This window comes from Meriones unguiculatus, chromosome 18 (assembly GCF_030254825.1).
Source record: "Meriones unguiculatus strain TT.TT164.6M chromosome 18, Bangor_MerUng_6.1, whole genome shotgun sequence".
NCBI lineage: Eukaryota > Metazoa > Chordata > Mammalia > Rodentia > Muridae > Meriones > Meriones unguiculatus.
The window spans coordinates 76695998-76716407 of record NC_083365.1 but is presented as its reverse complement, the minus strand read 5'-3'; the positions used below and the strand labels follow the sequence as shown (position 1 = coordinate 76716407).

General features: G+C 43.5%; 1 protein-coding gene across 1 annotated transcript; it reads left to right on the top strand.

The window, feature by feature from the left end:
- Positions 1-11238: 11238 nt before the first annotated feature.
- Il19 (interleukin 19) lies at positions 11239-20098 on the top strand. Its single transcript, XM_021640100.2, has 5 exons — positions 11239-11396; positions 11533-11598; positions 14245-14397; positions 15230-15304; positions 16660-20098. The coding sequence occupies exons 1-5, from the start codon at positions 11253-11255 to the stop codon at positions 16753-16755; spliced, it is 534 nt and encodes a 177-aa protein (XP_021495775.1). The 5' UTR covers positions 11239-11252; the 3' UTR covers positions 16756-20098.
- Positions 20099-20410: the final 312 nt, after the last annotated feature.

Below are 20410 nucleotides of genomic sequence, written 5' to 3'. Positions count from 1 at the left end.
CAATGTTGTGAGGGTAGAAAGGAGATACCAGAAGGAATTTGTTTGAGTTTTAGCCCTAAACTGAAAACCCTAGCTCGTTTCTAGGTAAATTGTGACAGCTGGGTTCCATGCAGCATGACATGATAATGAAGGTAAACCTAGAATATGGTAAATAGACAACCGGGGGAGAAAACTTTAAGAAAGGGAGTCTAGCCAAAACTCTGGCTTTCTGAATAGACAATCCTCGGGGCAGGACTGGCACCATGTGAGACTGCTTGTCCTGGGATATCGGGCGGTTGAAGATGCGGCCTGTGTCTTCTGTGCCTCTGGCTTCCTTTTTGATTTTAGTATTTCAGACAGGTCAGTCCTCCATTTGTTGCCTACTGGCTCTGCCTGGGCAGTAAGCCAGGGGCTCTATCCCACCCTCCTTCTCCTTATCCCCTCAGGTTTTCCAAGGTGACACACTCCCCAGGAACTCCCTGGCTTCTATGGGTGCCACTTTTTGACTGACACTATTTTACCAATGAGGGGAAAACCACATTCTGTTTCCACAGAATCAGTGTCTTATGACACTGGGGGATGAGGCTGGTGAGCCACACTATCCCATTTCCCCAAAGCAAAGTAGGGGATTTTTTTTTCTTTTGTAGGAAGAAAGTTTGAAGTTAGAAAAGGTGACAAAGATCCTTTTCAGGGAGAGAGCCCTGGATGTGAGCTCTAGCCACCAAGCTACCATGAGATTTGACTGTGTACTTTTAGTCAAGATTATCCCCTCTGAACCTTGACTGTTTCCTCCTCCATAAATGGGAAAGTTGCTCTGGATGCTCTTTCATGTCTGGTACCCTGCAGTTATTAAAAAACATTGGTACTGGAGTGGGCTGCTTCTGACTGCTTTTGGTTTTGTCCTTTACCACTTGACAGCCCTTGGGCAGGTGTTTAACAGCTCAGAGGAGGCTCAGAGCTTCCTCCTCTGAAACAATAGGCACAGAAATAGTGTCTACCTCATAGAGTAGGTGTGAAGATTAAAGGAGATAATTGGTCCTGTTGCTTACTACAGAGCCTGGGTGTATCCTGCAGAGCCAACCAGCCAGTTACCCTTCACCTGCTCTTTCAGTTTGTGGATTTTGAGTATGACCATGAGAAATGTTGAATGTCAGAATGAGTCTCTCAGAGCCCATAGTGCTCTTCTGGCTGTCCCTGGAGCAAACGGAGACATAAAGTCTTTAGGAAGAAGGCTTCTGCCGCCCTGGGATGACCTGAGAGATATACTGTCTAGAAAGAGGTATTATGTTCTTGTTGGCAGGATGAGGGAAGGAAGTGACATGCACACAAACATGGCATACTGTAAGATAAATCTTTTTTCTCATATCAAACTACCTTTTTTCTTTTTCATTTTTTGAAACGGGGTTTTTCTGTGTAGCCCTGGCTATCCTGGGACTTGCTTTGTATACCAGCCTGCCTTCAAACTCACAGAGATCCATTTGCTTCTGCCCCTGCCCCTGCCCCTACCTCTGCCTCCTGAGTGCTGACATTAAAGGCGTGTGCCAGGCTTTATAAAATTAATCTTGATCTTTCATTATAGCAAGTGGATGGAATTTGTTTATGATATAGACTGTGGGTGATTTTTAGAATAAGGGGCCTGAGCTGCAGCAGACAGAGCTGCATACTGGAGGCTGTTGTTCTGGGGCCTAGGAATAGGAATAGGGGTAAGGAGGTTGTAGCAACTAATGGTTGCTTTTGCACTGGTGCTTTTCAAAACCATCTACCTCAAAATCTCAAACACTTAAAGAAATGTTCAACTTCCTTAGCCATCAGGAAAATGCAAATCAAAACGACCCTAAGATTTCACCTTACACCCATCAGAATGACTAAGATCAAAAACTCAAGAGACAACACATGCTGGAGAGGTTGTGGAGAAAGGGGAACCCTCCTCCACTGCTGATGGGAATGTAAACTTGTCCAACCACTCTGGAAAGCAATCTGGCACTTCCTCAGATAACTAGGAATAGTGCTTCCTCAAGATCCAGCTATACAACTCCTAGTCATATACCCAAAAGAATCTCAAGTACACAATAAGGACATTTGCTCAACCATGTTTGTAGCAGCCTTATTTGTAATAGCCAGAAGCTGGAAACAGCCCAGATGCCCCTCAGTGGAGGAATGGATGTACAAATTGTGGTATATCTACATAATGGAATATTACTCAGCAATAAAAAACAAGGAAATCATGAAATTTACAGGTAAATGGTGGGATCTGGAAAAGATCATCCTGAGTGAGCTATCCCAGAAGCAGAAAGATGCACACAGAATACACTCACTCATATAGACATATAATATAGGATAAACCTACTAAAATCTGTACATCTAAAGAAACTAATCAAGAGGGAGGACTCTTGCTAAAATCGTCAATCCCTATCCAGAAAGGCAAAGAGGATGGACATCAGAAGAAGGAGAAAAGAGGGAACAAGTCAGGAGCCTGACACAGAGGGCCTCTGAAAGGCTCTGCCCTGCAGATTATCAATGTAGATGCTGAGACTTATGGGCAACCTTTGGGCAGAGTGCAGCGAATCTTATGAAAGAAGTGGGAAACAGTAAAATCTGGAGAGGACAGGAACTCCACAAGGAGAGCAACAGAACCAAAAAAATCTGCGCACAAGGGTCTTTCCTGAGACTGATACTCCAACCAAGGACTATGCATGGAGATAACCTAAGACCTCCCCCCACCCCCCACACACAGATGTAGCCCATGGCAGTTCAGTATCCAAATGGGTTCCACTGTAATAGGAACAGGGACTGCCTCTGACATGAACTGATTGGCCTGCTCTTTAATTACCTCCCCCTGACCACAGAAGAAGACAATGCAGCCTCTCCTGATGAGACCTAATTGACTAGGATCAGAAGGAAAGAAAAGAAGACCTCCCCTATCAGTGGACTTGGGGAAGGGCTTGCATGCAGGAAGGGAGGGAGTGGGAAGGGAGGAGGGAGGGAACCACAGGGGGGATACAAAGTGAATAAAGTGTAATTAAAAAAAGGTTATATTTAGGAATATGTATATGCATGCAATAATAATTAGTAAAAAAGAGGCCATGAACTTGATGGAGAATTGGATGTGCATATGGAAGGGCTTAGAGGGAGGGAAAGGGAGAAATGTTGTAATTATATTGTGACCTCAAAAATAAAAAACATTAAGTTAAATTAGAAAATACAAATAAATGCAACGCACTGCCAATGGGTCTAAGTACAGGGAGGATTTGCCATTTAGTTTTGAGCCTGTTATATGTCCTATAGTTCTCCTGAAATTCCTGAAAGTAAGTGACTACAGCTAAAATCAGTTAATCAGTCTCCCTTTCTACCCTTTCTTCTTTGTCGCCCTTCCGTTCATGCCAGGTAGGACTGGGGAGGCCCCAGTATGTGGGGGAGAGATATTGGGTTGTCGATATACTTGCCCCTCAGAAACTATGTTTATACGGCTTGTGTCACATCTCTGTGTGATAGGTAGCCATCCTGACTTAAAAATGGCACCTGTTACTCCTGGATTACTCTGGAAAGCATGGGTACTGGAAGAAAAGAAGAGTGAGATTGACACTGTATGGCACCAGAAATGAGCATGCTGAAAACACTTCCACTCATCAAGGCACGGGAAACTGTAACCCAAAGCCTGGCTTTCATTAGAATCTAGAAGAGACATACTCACAACTGTTGTCTCTATGGTTCCAAGTGAAATGCTTCTTTTCCAGTGGGGATCATGTAGACCAGGAATGATCAGAATTCATACCTGTAGGGGACACCAACCTATAGAATATTTTACATATTCCTATTTTCAACCCCAAATATAGTTTTGTATAGACCATCATAGAAGAAAGTCTTACTTATTCTTTTATTTTTCCCACAGAGAATAACAATAAAAAAATCATTGTCACAGAAGAAACAACCCAAAAGATGACCTACATTAATAGATGCAGTGATTTAATTTCTCTCTCTTTCTTTCTCTCTGTGTATTATATGTTAACTTTTTAAGGAAAATGGTGATTTTCCCCCATTTTAAATTAATATTTGCTGTTGTTTTAGATATACTTCTTTTTTAAGAGATCAGGTTGGCTTTGAACTTTTGAAATTTCTTCCTCCCAAGCGCTGCAGTGAGTGTGTGCTCTCATTTCTGACTGTGTTTCCACTTATGAATTAATTTCTTTAAATGAAATTAATACACCAAGTTTCAGGAGGTGGGGAGTGGGGGCTATCACCTGGATGTGCTGGTCCTTGTAACAGGAAGTCCAGTTTAAGCTATCAACTTTAGCAAAGGGAAACACAGGGAGCCCAGTTTCTTCTGAAGTTCGAAAATACATGAACTCTGAGATATGCATGTCTGAAAATGACAGGTGTCCAGTGGGAACAGGAAAGAGACAGCAGCCTTCTCAAGGGGCAGGGATAGAAAAGGAGAGAAAGGGTCGGGGCAGAGCAGGGCCATTAGCCTCAGCTGAATTTGAAAGCTGGATGGATATGTGACTGTTGGGAAAGCCAGGAGGGAGCCTGCTGGTGAGAGGGGCTAGCGGGATGTGGTTTGGAGAGGAGGCAGGAGATGGAGGCAAGGTCTGGACTGTGATGGGTCTGGGAGCCATGTGGGGAGTGGGAGATGTGGGCAGAGAGATGAGAGGGGGTCCCCACTTAGCCCTGAGCACTCTTCCACATTACCTGACTCTAGGATGAGAGAAGAGCATGGGTGCAGAAAGGTCACTCTGTCAGGAGTTATGTTTTGAGAACAGTCTTTCACACGGCCCGTGATAGCAGGGTTTGATGTTTTTGGTGGTGGTAGGGATCTGGGAGCACCAAGCGTATTTAATTTTGTTAGGTCTGCCTGTAAAGGAAGAACGGCTGCTTTGTAAGTCAGCCTGCTGTGACCCTGGAACACATGAGGGAGCAATCTGCGCACGGAGCAGGCTCCTTCTGTTCCTTCTGTTCCCTGGCTCCTTTCATCTCCATGGAGGCTGTTTCATGGCATTGGAGTGCCTGACACAGATGACAGAGTCTCGAGCCCTCACAAGCCTGCTTACATGAAGGTCCAATAGCAGTGGCAGGGAAGGAAGCAAGTCCGGGTGGCTGCGTAGAGTGGCAGGTGGATTTGTCATTCTCCACTCACTGAAGCGGGTGTGCCCAGATTTCCTCAAGCTATTTAGCTTCCTGACTAAGCACAAGTCAGAACAGCTTGGCCTGGGAGAGTGACATCATTTCCCTCTCTGAACCAGCCGGAGGGCCTCACAGCCTAAGTGCACCTGACTGTGGGGTGAGAGCGGAGTTTGCGGGGTAGCAGGTCACTCTGCCAGGGTTTTGAGACTAGCCTATACTTGCCCGCTGTACCCCGTGAGATGGGGCTTACCTCCCAGTTCGTTGCTGTTTTGGGGAGGGCTGAGCTGTGCTCTCTGGTATCTTGTCTGACTTGTCTCTAAAGCCCAAACTGAAAGAAATGTGTGGTTGTGTGTGTAAATTTACAAGAACTGAAAAACTTATAACCTTTAAAAAGTTGCTTTATTTTATTTTATTTTATTTATTTTATGTGTGTGGGTGTTTTGCCTGTCAGTAAGCCTGTGTGCCTGGTTCCCTGAGGAGGACAGAACAGGTCAAGACTCCCAGGTTTCAGATGGTTCTGAGCTACCGTGTGGGTGCTGAGCCATCTCTCCAGACCCCAAATTTATCTTTTTTGTTTGTTTGTTTTATTTTTATTTGAGACAGGGTCTCATTATGTAGCCTAGGCTGGCCTGGAGCTTACTAAGTAAACCAGGCTGGCCTTGAACTCAATAACCAATCAATAACTTAGAAACCCACAGTCTCCACTGGTTTCCAGTGTGCACGGGGCTGCCTCTGCCCAATAAGAACTGGGATTAAAGGTGTGCCCTAATGACCCTGGCCTCCCAAAATTTATCTTAAAAACTTATTTTCAAAGCTATCTACAATTTAAAGATAATTATGATCTATCCTTTAAAACATTTTTATATTTTGCTCCTCCCCCTTTTTGAGGCAGGGTCTCACTGTGTGGGCTTGGTACTCACCATGTAACCAGCCTGACCTTGAACTCACAGGTATACACTTACCTCTGTCTGCAGAAAACTGAGATTAAATGCAAGCACCACTACGCTCCATTTATTTGTTTTGTAAACCCTTATTTGCATTCCAAATGGAATTTTTATCCTTTTTTATCTTTGTCTTTCATTTTGAATCCATTCTTTCACAGATTTCTTTCTCTCATATACCTTCTAGCGTTTTCTAGTCTTCATAATGGGTTCTTCCTCAAGTCTAACCAAAATTATTCCACTGAGCCTAATCCAGTTCATCCCAGTTTTGCAGCAAGGCCAAATATCTCTCCTGGAGCCTCATTCCCAGGGTAAGTGAGAGGCATGCTAAGACTTGTGCTTGGGAGTGGACATCCTCTAGTCTTTCATGGACAAGAACTTGTCCTGGCACCAACCTGAATGATTCATGCAGCTAGGGTGAATGCTGGATAGGGATGGAGGACCGGAAGTCCTGAAAGATTCTCTAGTACTTGTCAAACTCAAAGTATTCTTGATTCTAACTTCTTGGTCTTCCTTCACATCCTTACTGTTTCTGCATTTGATAAATGAACAGTTTTGATGGTGTGGAGAAAGAGGACAGAGTCTCAGTTTGTTACCAAGGCTGGTCCTGAACATGAAACAATCCTCCCCACTTGCCTCCTGAGTTCTGGGATTCCATGAGTACCCCACTGTGTGTAGCATAAATGGAATACTGACCTTAGTCTTGCAATGGTAGCTCAGCTTGTCTACATGTTCTAATTTAAGGCTTCATCTATCTGTGTGTCTGTGTACCACATTCACAATTTGACTGAAGTTCCAGAAAGGGTGCCATTTTATCTCAAGCTGTATTTTAAGTTTTAAATATTAAATGTTAGACAGCAAAGCTTAGGATAGAGAGAAACCACTTCTCACTGTTCCCATTCCTCTCAATTTAGGGATTCAATTGGAGTTGTAAAGTTAAGAGCAAGCTACATATAGTGGTGCATACTTGTAACCCAGTAATTGGGAGCCCAGGGCAGGAGGACCACAAGTTTGAGGCCAGTCTGTGCTACATAGCAAGGCTTTGTCTCAAAAAGAAATGCATTACCAGGTTCCATGTTGAAGGCTAACATTTAGTTATTTAATCTCCATGTCAGGCCTACATAGTGAATACTTAGTAGGTACTATTTGTACAGAGAAACTAACAGGCATAAAGATGAGTGGGCTGTTATCCAGTATGACAGCTGCTGGGAGCAGAGCCTGTCAGCCAGCTAGTAATCATGGCCCCATTGGCATTGCGTGCTGGAAGTGGATTACTGACACTGCACACATTTCTTTTCCTCAGAAAGCTTCCTCGTGTGACATCCTGGGCCTGAAATGAAAGCTGGATCATTTGAGTAAATGTGGAGTGAGACTGAGAATGGCCATGTTGCAATCTTCTCACACGTGGCTCTGGGCACCAAGCCAGGCAGCTGAGCCCATGCTGGGAAAATGGCACCCACCTCCCTGGATGTTCCACCCATTTCCTAGGAGACAGGACTGCTCTTGTCTCCCTGGTCAGAAGGAGTAGACACATTTATCAAATATTATTTGAGGTGTCTTTCTGTCTTTCTCTCCTGGCATATCATAGATTAAGTGCTATTTGTTACTTATAATTTATATAGTAGTAAATACCATTTTTACTTACTATGATACAGGCCAGGCTCATTAGTTCATTTGGATCCTCAAAGTTAATTTTACCTGTTTTATGGAGCATCTGTGAGGTTTTCTGTAGCTTGTGCTTCCCAGAGAGAGGAAAGGCATGGGCTTAATTCCAGGGCTACACAATTGTGAGGCACAATATAGCCTAATGGTTCCTTCAACATACATTATTTCATTAAATTCAGTATGCTCGACAATAATCTTCCAGATTCTGGGGTTCATTTCTCTTGAACACCAATGATGGCTCTGATTCTTCTTGATTCTCTCTCTTCTTCCAGTACCTTCCAGATACTCTTTCTTTTCTTCTACTCCTCTATCTCCTTAGCTTGGTAGCAGGAGTAGGTTCTGCACCTACCGTGTGTGTATGTATGTGTGTGTGATTAAGCCCCACCCCAGAGTCACGTTGGGGAGGAAACTAGCTTTTAAAATAATATTTTTCATTTATTCTTTGAAACTTTCATTCCTTTATACAATGTATTTTGATTATGTCCACCCACCTCCCTCCAACTCCTCTTACTGCCACAGCCCCAATCTCCCTCCCAGCTTTGTGTTCTCCTCCATTTTTTTTCCTTTTTCTTTTCTTTTCTTTTTTCTGGTTACTATTGATCTTCTGAGTCCAATTAGTTTTGCCCACAGAATGCATGGGAGTGAAGCCATCCACAGGGGCATGCACAGCCTGTCAGGGGTCATGTCCCCAAGGGAAAATGACTCTCTGGGAGGACACAATTATACCCTGTCTTTCTGTCACTTAAAACCCTGACTATTAGTCTTGCCACACCACAGAGGAAGACAAGCAGCTAGTCCTGATGAGACCTGAGAGGCTAGGGTCAGATGGAAGGGGAGGAGGATCAGCCCTATCAGTGGACTAGGGGAGGGGAATAGGGGTAAAGAGGGAGGGTGGATGGGATTGGGAGGGGATAAGAAGCAAGCTACAGCTGGGATACAATGTAAATAAATTGTAATAAATTAAAAATATTAAATAAGTACAATGACTATGAAAAAAAAAAACAACAGCAAACCTGACTCCTGGAAAACTTGATGATGGAGAGTTGGTATAAATAAGAAAGAAAGCTGGATAAAGGGTCTTCTGGTCCCAGAGTAAGGGTCTTAAGTTCTGTTCCCACTTTGGCCACTGATTTCTATTAAGGCCCTCTACTGCTCACTCTCAATTCTCTGTATACCAATCAGGAATGGAAGGGCCATCTGGGTGCTGTGGCCCATGGCTGTAATCCCAGTACTTGGGGAGGCAGAGGCAGGCAGATCTCTGTGAGTTCCAGGACAGCCTGGTCTACAAAGTGAGTCCAGGAAAGCCAGGCAGGGATACACAAAGAAACCCTGTCTCAAAAAACCAAACCAAGCCAAGCCAAGCCAAACCAAACCAAACCAAACCAAACCAAACCAAAACAAAACAAAACAAAACAAAACAAAACAAAACAAAAAGGCCTTCCAAGGGATAAGACCAAGGGAAAGACATGACATGCAAACAAACAAACAAAACCCTTTTCCCTATAGGAGAAAAACTTTGGTTCTCAAGAAGTTAAACGAAGTAATGCATGTAAAAGCCTGGTGTGTGGTAGGTCCTCTGGAGTAGTGAGAGGCATCAGGGAGCTGGCTTGTGCTGGCACCAGAGGACCTGCAGAGTCTCATGGAGTTGCTAACAAAGCCAGGCCATCCACACAGGACTTTCCTGACTGTGCCTTCTGGGTGTAGTTGATAGCGTGCCACAGCTCCTAGGAAAGTGACCTAACTTGGATTTTTCTCCATGAACACAAAATTGCAAGTAATTCTCATTTGCATGGTGATGGGGAGTTAATTTTTCCCAGAAGCTATGTGTCAAAACTCATGGAAAAAAAAAGGGGCATTTCTTAATAATGATTAATCAGCCGTATCACAAAGGAAAAGAAAGAAAAGATAAACAATTAAGAAAATGAAATACTAAAGAAATGAAGGGGGAAAATCTCCTGAAGGTGGACCCACCCAGTAAACCTTGACAGCATTTCCTCCTATCCACCACATAAAAGTGAGCAGCCCTTTCCAAATGGCAAAGAGCACAGTGACTAGAGAAGATTCCATTGTAGCAGGAGGCACCGGGAGAGGTGAGGCTGGGGTGGGCTATCCTGAGCTTCACTGGGGCCTTCATACTACAGGGGTTACCGCTGTGCATGAAGTATGTTGCTCAGGGTACTGAGGTTTCTATGGTATGTGGAGGAGTACTTCAATGTATGTATGTGTGTGAATTTTCTGGTACCTTCTTTTTAACAAAAGGAATGGAGAAAAGAAAGGGGAAAAGACAGAACATAGAGTATGAAGGAATCAAATATCTTTACTAAGACTTTTCCATCCCTTTGTGGTATTAAATATCTTTTTAAATACAATGTACATTTGTGGTTCAGTGGACCTGATCAGAAATAGGTATCTGGTATGAAGCTGTGATCTCCAGGAGAGATGGATCCGTGTGCAGGAGAGAAATGACTTTGTAAACAGGAGGTTTAGCCATAAGGAGTGGGTACAGAGGTCAGCAGCCCCCTTCAGCTCTGGCAACCCATTTCATTCCCCTAATTCTTAGTTTCCGCCTGGTTGAAATGTGGATAGAAACTAACCTTCTGGGTTTGGGAGTAGGTGTCCCATGAAACGAGGTAATTATGCAAAACGTTTTATACAGAGCCCAACATGCCCACTGTGCAGGACAAGCGCTGCCTCCTCTGTTGCTTCAATTGGCCAAGATACTGTCTTTAGTCTGGTGCTTTGAGAAGGACCCATTTTAGGAAAATGCCTGGACTTGCTGTTTCTTGACTTTGTAGACAAGGAACCTCAGAAGCTCAGGTCTGTGGTGGTGTGGAGTGAGGCAGTGAGGCCCACATTCACATAGCCATTTTGTAATAAACCCCTAGAACCATAGTGAGAGTCTAGAAGTGGGCTAGCTAGCTGTGTTTGGGACCCTTCTCTCTTCAGAGCATACACTGGCCTCTGCACACATGAGAGCCCTCCATGATACTAAAGCTCACACTGGGCAGAGGGCAGAGGGCAGAGGGCAGATCACATGCTATTGTAAGGTTTTTCTCTTTGTGAGAGGAGGGTGACAAAGGCAGATCCTAGACTGTACAGCGATGTGTGACATGTTTGTGCACACTTAGCTCCAAACATGATTTTAGGCAAATATACCCTAGGGTTCTCATAAAAGGTGCTGCTTACTTTGGAGGAAAACACAGAAAAGCAAACGGTTCTTATGGTTTTTCAGATCTGTTACCCATCTGCTCTCCTTATTCAGTTTATTAGAAACAAATCTTTTCACCCCAGTTGGTGATGGGGTGAGTCAGAGAGTGATACTGCAGTGAGAGCCTGGAGCGGGGTGGGGGTGGGGAGTGAGGGTGGTGTAGGGTGTAGGGGTCAGAGTCAATTAATTCAAGGAAACCACAGGAGCCTTTGAAGCTCCCCAAGACAGAGGGCTGAGTCTTGTTTCAGTTGCCATCAGAGTGCTGGTCCCCAGGAGGAGCATGTGAAGGGTTGATTTTCTCTGCTCTGCAATCTAGGTGGACAACATCCTTATTTCGGGACATGAAGACACAGTGCGCTTCTCACTGGCTCCTGGGAGTGATGTTCATTCTCTGCTTAGTTCACACCCACAGTCTCAGGAGATGTCTGATTTCTGTGGACATGAGCCTCATAGGAAAGAGTTTCCAGGAAATCAAGAGAGCCCTGGTGAGCATGGGTTTTCTGAGAGAGCTGGGATGCTTTGCCTTACATCTTAGCCGGCAAGCCATCTTCCTGCCTGCTACTCATGAGGTCCTCCGAGAAAGGGCAGAGTTCTCATTGATGTCCGTCCTGTTCTCCACAGCAAACTAAGGACACCTTCCAAAATGTCACCATCCTGTCCACACTGGAGAATCTGAAGAGCATTAAGGTACCAATTGGTTTGTGTCTCTTGTGCTAGGAAATAAATTTCTGCCCAGGACAGTGCTAATATTCCAGGCTTATTTGTCATCTAAGCAGTTTGGTCACATCAGTATTAAAGTGACTCTGAAATCATGGGTATGACCAAAGAAGTGACACTTCCCCAGAGGGTGACAGAAGGACCGGATACTCCAATGGGGCAGGATTTCAGAGGCTTGGAAATTGTTTTTGAAGATTCCTTAGGGAGAAATGAAACAAAACAAAATAGTAATTTAAAAGCTGAGGAGTCTTAGATAAGTAAATCAATGGCTTAAGATACCCGGGAAAAATGAGTGTCACATCAGTGAAGGCAGGACTTCATTGTGATAGAGACAGTGAAACAAGCAGGTTTAGGATGCAAAGGACATGTAGAATAGGATAAGGGGCTCAAAGGGACCAACCAGGATATGCTTTTGGTTTTCTGACAGGGACAACAGAGGAAGCTTTTGAGATGAAAGTAATATGACAGAATTAGTTTAGAAAGTCCGGGACTAACTTTACAATGGGAACTTCTTGGGAAAGCCAGTAGGGTGCCAGCCCAGCTCTCCAGAAGGACAGGCACAGGGTTTTACCAGACCAAAGAGCCTGTTAAGTACCTTTAGAGTCATTTCTCAAGCCAGGTGCATGGGACATGCTTGTTCTCTCATCACTTGGGAGACAGAGGCAGAGGATACAAATTTGTAGCCAGTCTGTTCAACTTTGTGAGTTCCAAGCCAGCCAGGGCTATGTTGATGCATAAAATAGGAAGGAAGGAAGGAAGGAAGGAAGGAAGGAAGGAGGAAGGAAGGAAGGAAATTCAAAGGGAATAAGTGATGGTTTATTGTGGAGTCAAATATGAATGGCTACAGCCTGGGATCTAGGTTGTGACAAATACAGTGTTCTAAAGCAGTAGTCTCATGAAGTTTGCATAGTAATAGAGCAAAAGAAAGTCATAAATTAAGGCATTTAAAAATGTATTGGTGGAAGCATAAGGCAGGCAGGATATAGCAAACTGTGGAGAATTTGCTAAGGGCCTCAGGTGCTGTCTGATGACATTCTTAGCTTTAGGGACACGGGTGGTCTGTTAGTATATTCCAGAAGTGTCTCCTGATAGTCACAGATGCTAAGTCACACACAGAGTTGAATGGCCATAGAGGGGCTGTGACAGCCCAGATTGGCTCTGGATGTACAACATTACAACTCTTCATAGTCACACAAGTTCTAATGTGTCAATCAGCCTTATAGGAACTTTACCACAGGTTAGTCTTTTTTTTTTTTTCCTGGCAACTTTCAGTTCACAGTTGTCAAGACCCTGTCTCAAAAGCAAAACAAATTCTTAAAAACAATGAACAGTTTTGACCTCTGAATCTATCTTAAAAGTGATCTACATGGCTGTTGTTGAGTACTTACACGACAGACCAAGAGTAAATATCTGTAAGGAACTGAGGCTGTGACTCAGAAGGGATGATGAGTTAATGGCTAAGCTAGGAACAGGACACTCCCACTTCCAGGTTTTCTTGATTTCCAGATTCTTTCTCCTCTTGAGCTTGAGGAATAAATGGTGTGGGATAAGGAAAGGAATTAGTGGATCTGCATCTTTATCATATTCCCTTGTCCCTCTCTTCTTCCTTTCCCCTCCCCCTTTCTTTTCCCTTCTGAAATTTTATTTGTATGTGTGTGTGTGTGTGTGGGGGGGGAACTTTTAGGTATTGGTTTTCTCTTTCCTTCATGTGGGTTCTGAGGGTGGAACTCAGGTTCACAGCCTTGGCCACAAGTTTGCTAATTGCAGAATCAACATTCCTTCCTTCCTTCCTTCCTTCCTTCCTTCCTTCCTTCCTTCCTTCCTTCCTTCTTTCCTTCCTTCCTTCCTTCCTATTTTTTTATTTTCTAATGCCACAGACTTTAATAATACAGAGGTGTGTAACTTTTTCCTCTGGTTAAGGGGCTCAGTGAGCTGGTCCTGCATTCTGACCAGCCTGCTGCGATCTAGGGAAAGCTGCCCTAAGGGCTAGAGGCAGAAGCACAAATCTGCAGTGCTTCCTTAGGCCTGCAAGACTGCAAATTGCTGGAAGTAAACTGTCCCCTGCTTCTCTGGACTGTGCTTTGAGCATCTGGAGTCTTGTCTTGGAGCATCTGCTTTTCATTGCAGTCCTCTGACCTTCCCAGATGTGGCTGTCAGTCTCTAGTCTTGCAAATCCCCTTACCCCAAATTTAAGGAACAAACTGCAAGAGAGCCTAGTAGTGTGGTCCAGAGTTCAGTGGCTAAGGTGATGCCATGGTACATTGCTCATGCCTGGTATGATATCTGATGTCCAGGAGCCAAGGATGTTGTGGGCTGGGAGACTACAGAGCTGACAACCCTGGCTTGTGAGATACAAACCTTCTCATAAAAGGAGGCACCTGGTTCTTGGAGGGATTAAGAACTTGTTGATAATATGCTAGGGGTGGTGTGGAGAGAATCCTTGTCAGTGATGGGATTCCAACCTTATCTCTCTTGGCTGGAGGTAGCTTGGCTATGCATAGTGTGAAAGAATACCCTGAATATTAGAAAAGAATGATTAGTTCTTTCACTTGTACTTTGTTTCTTAAATGCTTAGAGCAGAGGGCCTCCAGGGAATGCTCTAATTTGTGTCTGTAGCCTGTAGATGTGTGCTGCGTGACCAACAACCTCCTGACGTTCTACAGAGACAGGGTGTTCAAGGACCATCAAGAAACCAGCCCCAAGGTCCTGAGGAGAATCAGCAGCATTGCCAACTCTTTCCTCTACATGCAGAAAACTCTGGAGCAATGTGTGAGTCAGTGCATCAGGGTCCCAAGCATCTGTTCACATCTGTCCAGAATGAGCCCAGGATGTGTGAAGTCAGGACATTTCTTACCCTAACATTCATATTTGTGTCCTTTGAGACTTTGCAGTGGTTTTGCCTGTCTCAGGGGCCTGATGACGTCTCATCAGATGGCTCACCTCAGGGAGCAACCAATTGATGTCAGAGTATCTCCTAGGTGTACAGTAGCCCATAAGAGAGACATGCCAAGGATTGCATTCTGACCATAAGCATGCCACTTTCTGTTTCTGACTCTTTGGAATTTCCACACTAACATTTCTGGGGAGTCATATGGTAAAGCCTGTCTCCAAGGGTCAGCTGTAAGTTCACCATCACTTATGACAACCAAACAGAGATAAAAGAAAAAGTAACCAACAAAAAACTTAAGCTAAGAGAAACCTTAGGTTCCACCCCAATGGTTGCTGGAGAGTTCCTGCATGGTGTGGTTCCTTTGTGGTGGATGATTTTCTGTGTCCCAGATTCAAAACTTGTTAGTAAGGGTAATGGCCCCTGTCCTGCTTTAAAAACCATAATAGTGGAATTGGTTAGCCTTGTGGGGTGTTGCAGTCAGAGCTGTGACACTGTAGATCTGATACTTGCTCTTCTGATGCCAACCATCTGGTTGATTATAGATGCAGGAGCAGAAGCCAGGGTCAAATGCAGACCTTCTCCACAAACAGACCCTCTTTCTTCCCAGCTGCTCTCCCCTAAGCCTTTTCACCTGACCTAGGGAGGAGGGGCATATAGGAAGAGGAAGTGGTATAGAATCCTCTAACGAGTACTGCCCCCATTGTGTCCCAGCAGAGGCATCGACAGTGTCACTGCAGCCAGGAAGCCACCAATGCAACCAGAATCATCCATGACAACTACAATCAGGTGAGGTCTGGGGAGAGTATAGGGAAGATGGAAAAACAAGATGGTTGAGAGAATGACAATATTTCAGCCTTCTCTCCATGCAAAGTCATTTATTCTTTCCATTGGTCTTCATTGCAGGCCTATCCAAGTTGATGCCTGCAGCATGTTGTAGGTCATTGGGCAATTCCTTGGTCCTCTCCTCCATTCCCCCTCTACTGTTTTCTTATGCCTTCATATCAGGTCTGTCCTGAGCAAGATATGATCATACAGTAGACGCAATGATCCCCAGTGACTCTGAAGCTATTATCCATGAAACATGACACATACAATGTCCTTGTGGTCAGAACTTAACACTTGGCATCCTGCATACTGGTGCCAGTACTCAGCACTCAGTACTTCTCACAGGGGTGTTGATGCAAGAACAGTTACGAAGGTGTGTCATCAGTAGTTCTGATTAGAGTGGAGAGTCTGGTCTAAGTACCTCATTCTCAAAACTCTCCAAATGATGCCAGTGCTTTGAAGAGAAAAGAAGTTAGGACTGTCTTGGAGCTCAGCTTCTTTGGGGATAAGCTTTATTAAGTGATGCTGTAGAATGACTGAAGATTCAAGTTACTGTGAGCCAGGTACTGTTCCAAGCCCTCCAAAGTATTACCACCTTGACTGTTCACAGCAAAGCTCTGAGTATAAACTGCATTAATAAATTAGGAGATGGAGTCACAAAGATTACATGTGTTGACTAAGTTTATACGGTGACTGCTTGGTAGAGACAGGACTTGGTCCCATGCTGACTGGCTCTGAGGGATGTGATTTAGTTTCTACCACCTCCTTTTAGTATAGAAGGAGGTAGAAGAAGTCAGGAATTGCATTCTAGGTCTGTTGCTCTAACTTGCTGTGTGATGTTTGGTAGACATCCTTTGGGGGAGGGGATCAGTGCTTTGACATGCCTGTAGAGGCCATGTGTTCTCCTTAGTCACTGGAGAGCACTGAAGGGAATCAGGCTTCCCAAGAAACAAGAGTGATTAAATTTAATTGATGTTAATAGAAAATTAAGAAGACCTTGTTGGCAAGGCTAACATTTCCTGTAAAAAGAAGAGGAAAAAAGAATGGAGGATTTAAAAATTTGTGTATAAGGAGCTGAAATGATTTAAAGTGCTTGTTTGTTGGGGTGTGCTGATGCTAAGCTATGAGGAAAATAACTTTTGATTCTGCATGCTATGCAAAAAGTTTTATAAATAAACCCTCACAGGGTTTATCATTATCATATATAATATAATATATAATATATAATATATAATATGGTGACTGTAATATCCAAACTTTGATGCAGTCAGATTTCATGATGCACTTATTTATTTATTTACTTATTTTTGTTTTAGCTGGAGGTCTCATCTGCTGCCATCAAGTCTCTGGGAGAGCTGGACCTATTTTTAGCGTGGATTGACACGAATCATTGGGAAAGGTCTGCAGCTTGACACTAACTGCCTCGTCCAGTTATCTAGGGATAAACAGCCCACTGTGAGGGCTTTCTTCTGTTTGTTTTTGTGATCAACAGCTAACTTGAAGAGGAGAGAAATGTGGAAAGCCCCTGTAATTATCTAAAATGAGCATCTTTTCTGTAAACTTGCTGATGTGGAAGGAATTCTCTCTTCTGGGCTGGAGCCAGGAAAAATTTGGGTTTGAGTGGATCTCAGCTCCTGGCTGAGGACTCAGCTCTCTGATCCCACCTGAAAATAGCCGAGTTTGGCTGCTGTGGTATTTATAGCATTATGTGGCTGTCCAGAGGTCCCAGAAGCTGTCATAGGAGCAATGGGCAGCCTCTCTAACATAGGCTTCTTCCAGGCCTATGCTGTGCACCTCACAGGGTGCTGTAGTGCATATTGTACCGACTGACATTTATGAATAAACTGTGCTTTATCTATGAGAAGTTATTGCCTTCTGACTCATGAAAGATTCATCTATGGAAATAAGAGAGGCCCTAAAGATCCAGAGCAACCAGGGAAGCTTAGTTCTAGATAGGGATAAAATGTATGTGAATATATGACTAAATTTTCATTGCTGTAACAAAATATCTAGGTTGGGTAACCTTGTCAATAAAGCAAGTTTATTTAGCTCATAGTTCTAAAGGTCCAAGAGTATGGGTTGCACTGTTTGAGCCCTGGTGAGGACTGCACAGCAGCTGTTGTCACAGTGGAGGAGTGTGACATGGAGAAGAGAGCACACTGAGACAGAAGCCAGAGCAATTCAGGAATTAGGCCCACTCTTTCTCTTTTAAATATACTTTTATTTACTCTTTGAGAATTTCATATATAGTATGCAGCCACCATGGGAAGCAGAGTCATGCATGATCCGTGAGAGGCAAGAAGGTAGTTCTGTTTATCGTGACTCAGTATCTGGTGTTGGTTCAAACTTTGGACCAACTTGGGGGGAGTCTGACCCCAAGTAGTTAATTTTAGGTATATTTAAGCACAGCACAGTTTGGTGAAAATTTTCTTGGTGATAACTTATTTTGCACAACAAGGCTGAGGGCATGACTACATTGAAGCTCTTTGTAAAGTATATGTGACATCTTCCATAGAGATAGGTTCTATATGTTGAGAAGAACAAGCTCATGAGAAAGGTCTGGGGAGTCTCTGATAGCACCATTGATTGACTGAGAAAAACAAGATCAAGACTGGGTCTGAGGAAGGATCCTAACAGGACTCAGTGGCCACAACCAACAGCAATTAACCAACAACCAACAACTCACCCTGTATCTTGGTGCCCTAATATTTATATACTCTCTGAAAAGTCTCCAGAATTCCAAATGTCACACAGTCGCAGAAACTACCCGCCACTGGCAAAATCACACTCCTGTTAGAGCTCGAAGCCCATCATAGTAAGCTGCTGTGGACAATCTAAGTCCTGAGACTAAAACAAAAACATATTCATATAATATTTCTACCTTTTTTTTTTTTAAAGAAAACCAAAATTTTTACTACACTGCTCAGCCATCTGACTTCCTGAGCATTCCTGACACACCAGGCATGCTGTTACCCCCAGGCCGGTGTGCTTCATGCATATGCATGCCTGCAAACTAGAAGGATTTTAGCCCTCTCACCTTACAAATCATGCCTCAATGGGACTGATAGGCTCTCACAAAGAAGCAAACTTGTTTGCAGAGTACTCAGACTCTTCAGGTGACCATGAATTGCGACCCACACCAAGATAGCTAGATGACCAGTTCCAACATTTTTGGTATTTTTCTGACCACACTAGATTTCCCCAAAGATTGGTGTCACTTGCACTCCCACTTTCTTCAAGCTTTTATTCCATAGAACTCTATGTTAGCCTAATATCCCAGCTCTGCCATTAGCAATCTCATGTCTTTGTCATGTTTCTCTAGAATCCTATTTGTTTACTGCGTCTCCCAACTTGGGTGTAAGCTCCATGAACACAGGGGAGTTTGTTTGTTCATTCTCTGATACTTAGTACATGTTCAGTTCACATTTATTGAGCAAATGATTAAGTTAAAGCAATTCTATTAAGCAAACATTTATATTGTATATGCTGGCATTAGTCTCCAAATGTATATACTATATTATACTATATATTTTACTATAAATGGTTTTTTTTTATTTAATTCTCGTAACAATCCCATAGCAATGCTGAGCATGAAGCTAGGTTATAAAGGTTACCTTATTGAATGCCAGTAGTAAAGATAATTATACCCCAGGGCTGATACGGGAAAAGAGGTTAAAGTAAGGTATCCAGAGCCACACAGCTCATACACAGTAAGGCTACTCTTCCATTCTAAGAACATGGTTTCAGAATGAACAGTAATGTTAAGAGCAATGGATATGTCCTGAAGCACTACTGGCAAACAGCGGGTTTTCTTCTAAACTCTAGGGTTGTCCTGGAAGGTATAGACTATTGGTAGCAAACAAAGAAGAATGAAGTTTATCAGAGTTCTCTAAAGGAATAGAACTGATAGAATGAATTCATATACACATGTGTTCATGCATGTGTGTGGACATGTGTGTGTATGCACATGCACACATACACACAGGCATATGTATAAGGTGGCCTACAGGCTGTGGTCTCAGTAGTCCAAAAATGACCGTCTCCTGACAGAAAGGCCAAGGATCTGGTATTGTTCAGTCCATGAGACTAGATATCTCAGCAGTCCCAATTTGGTGCTAAAGTCCCGGCCTGACAATTCTTAGAGAACATCTTCCGTCTATGTTAGATCCTGAAGAAATAGGGTGAAGGGACGCCTCAGAAACGGGGTAGATGAACTTGCCAATGAGAGTGAGGGCAAGCAGGCAAAAAGCAAATGCTTCTTTTATCCATGTGTTTTCACATAGGTGACACCAGAATGTGTGGCTAAGATGTGGAGTTGCTCTTCCCACCTCAGATAATCCAATAAGGAAAATCACTTACAAACATGCCCAGCTGCTTTGGGTTTTAGATGATTCCAGATGTGGTCAAGTATACAACTAAGGTGAGCCATGATGAGTTGTAGAACCAGAATCCAAACTCTAAATCTAGGACCCTCAATCATGGGGCCTGTACATTTATGATGAGAAGCCTGGAAGAGGAGGAGATTTACTGATATGGTAAGCTGTTCCTGCAGGAAAGAAATGCTGTTGTCAGTGGTAGTAGAAGTTGTAGTAGAAGAGGAAGAAGAGCGAGGAGAGAAGGAGGGAGGAAAGCAGAATTCTCCCTCTCATCTCAATTAACATTTTATCCGCATTCTCCATGTCTACTTACCTCACATCTCAGCTCTCAGACTTGATCAATATATTCTGGGTACTTTGTATTGTTTTTGTCAATATGCCTGGCAGAGTTGTGGTTCCCGCCCCTTCCCTTCCATAGGGTTGAGGCTTGAGAAATATTCAGAAATAATGTGCTTGCTTGGGCATCATATATACTATTTTAAAAATGGAACAATACAAAGAAAATTGTAATCTCTATGGAAATGACATGCAGATTTGTGAAGTGTTCTGTACTCTGTGAAGTTCTGAAAAACATTGTCTAATAAACATTATCTGAAACTAGCTTCTATGGGATTTCATGAGATTAAAAGTTTTTGTATTGGCCTGCTCCAACACCTATCACATCTATGAGCTGCTTGAGTGAGTGGAACCA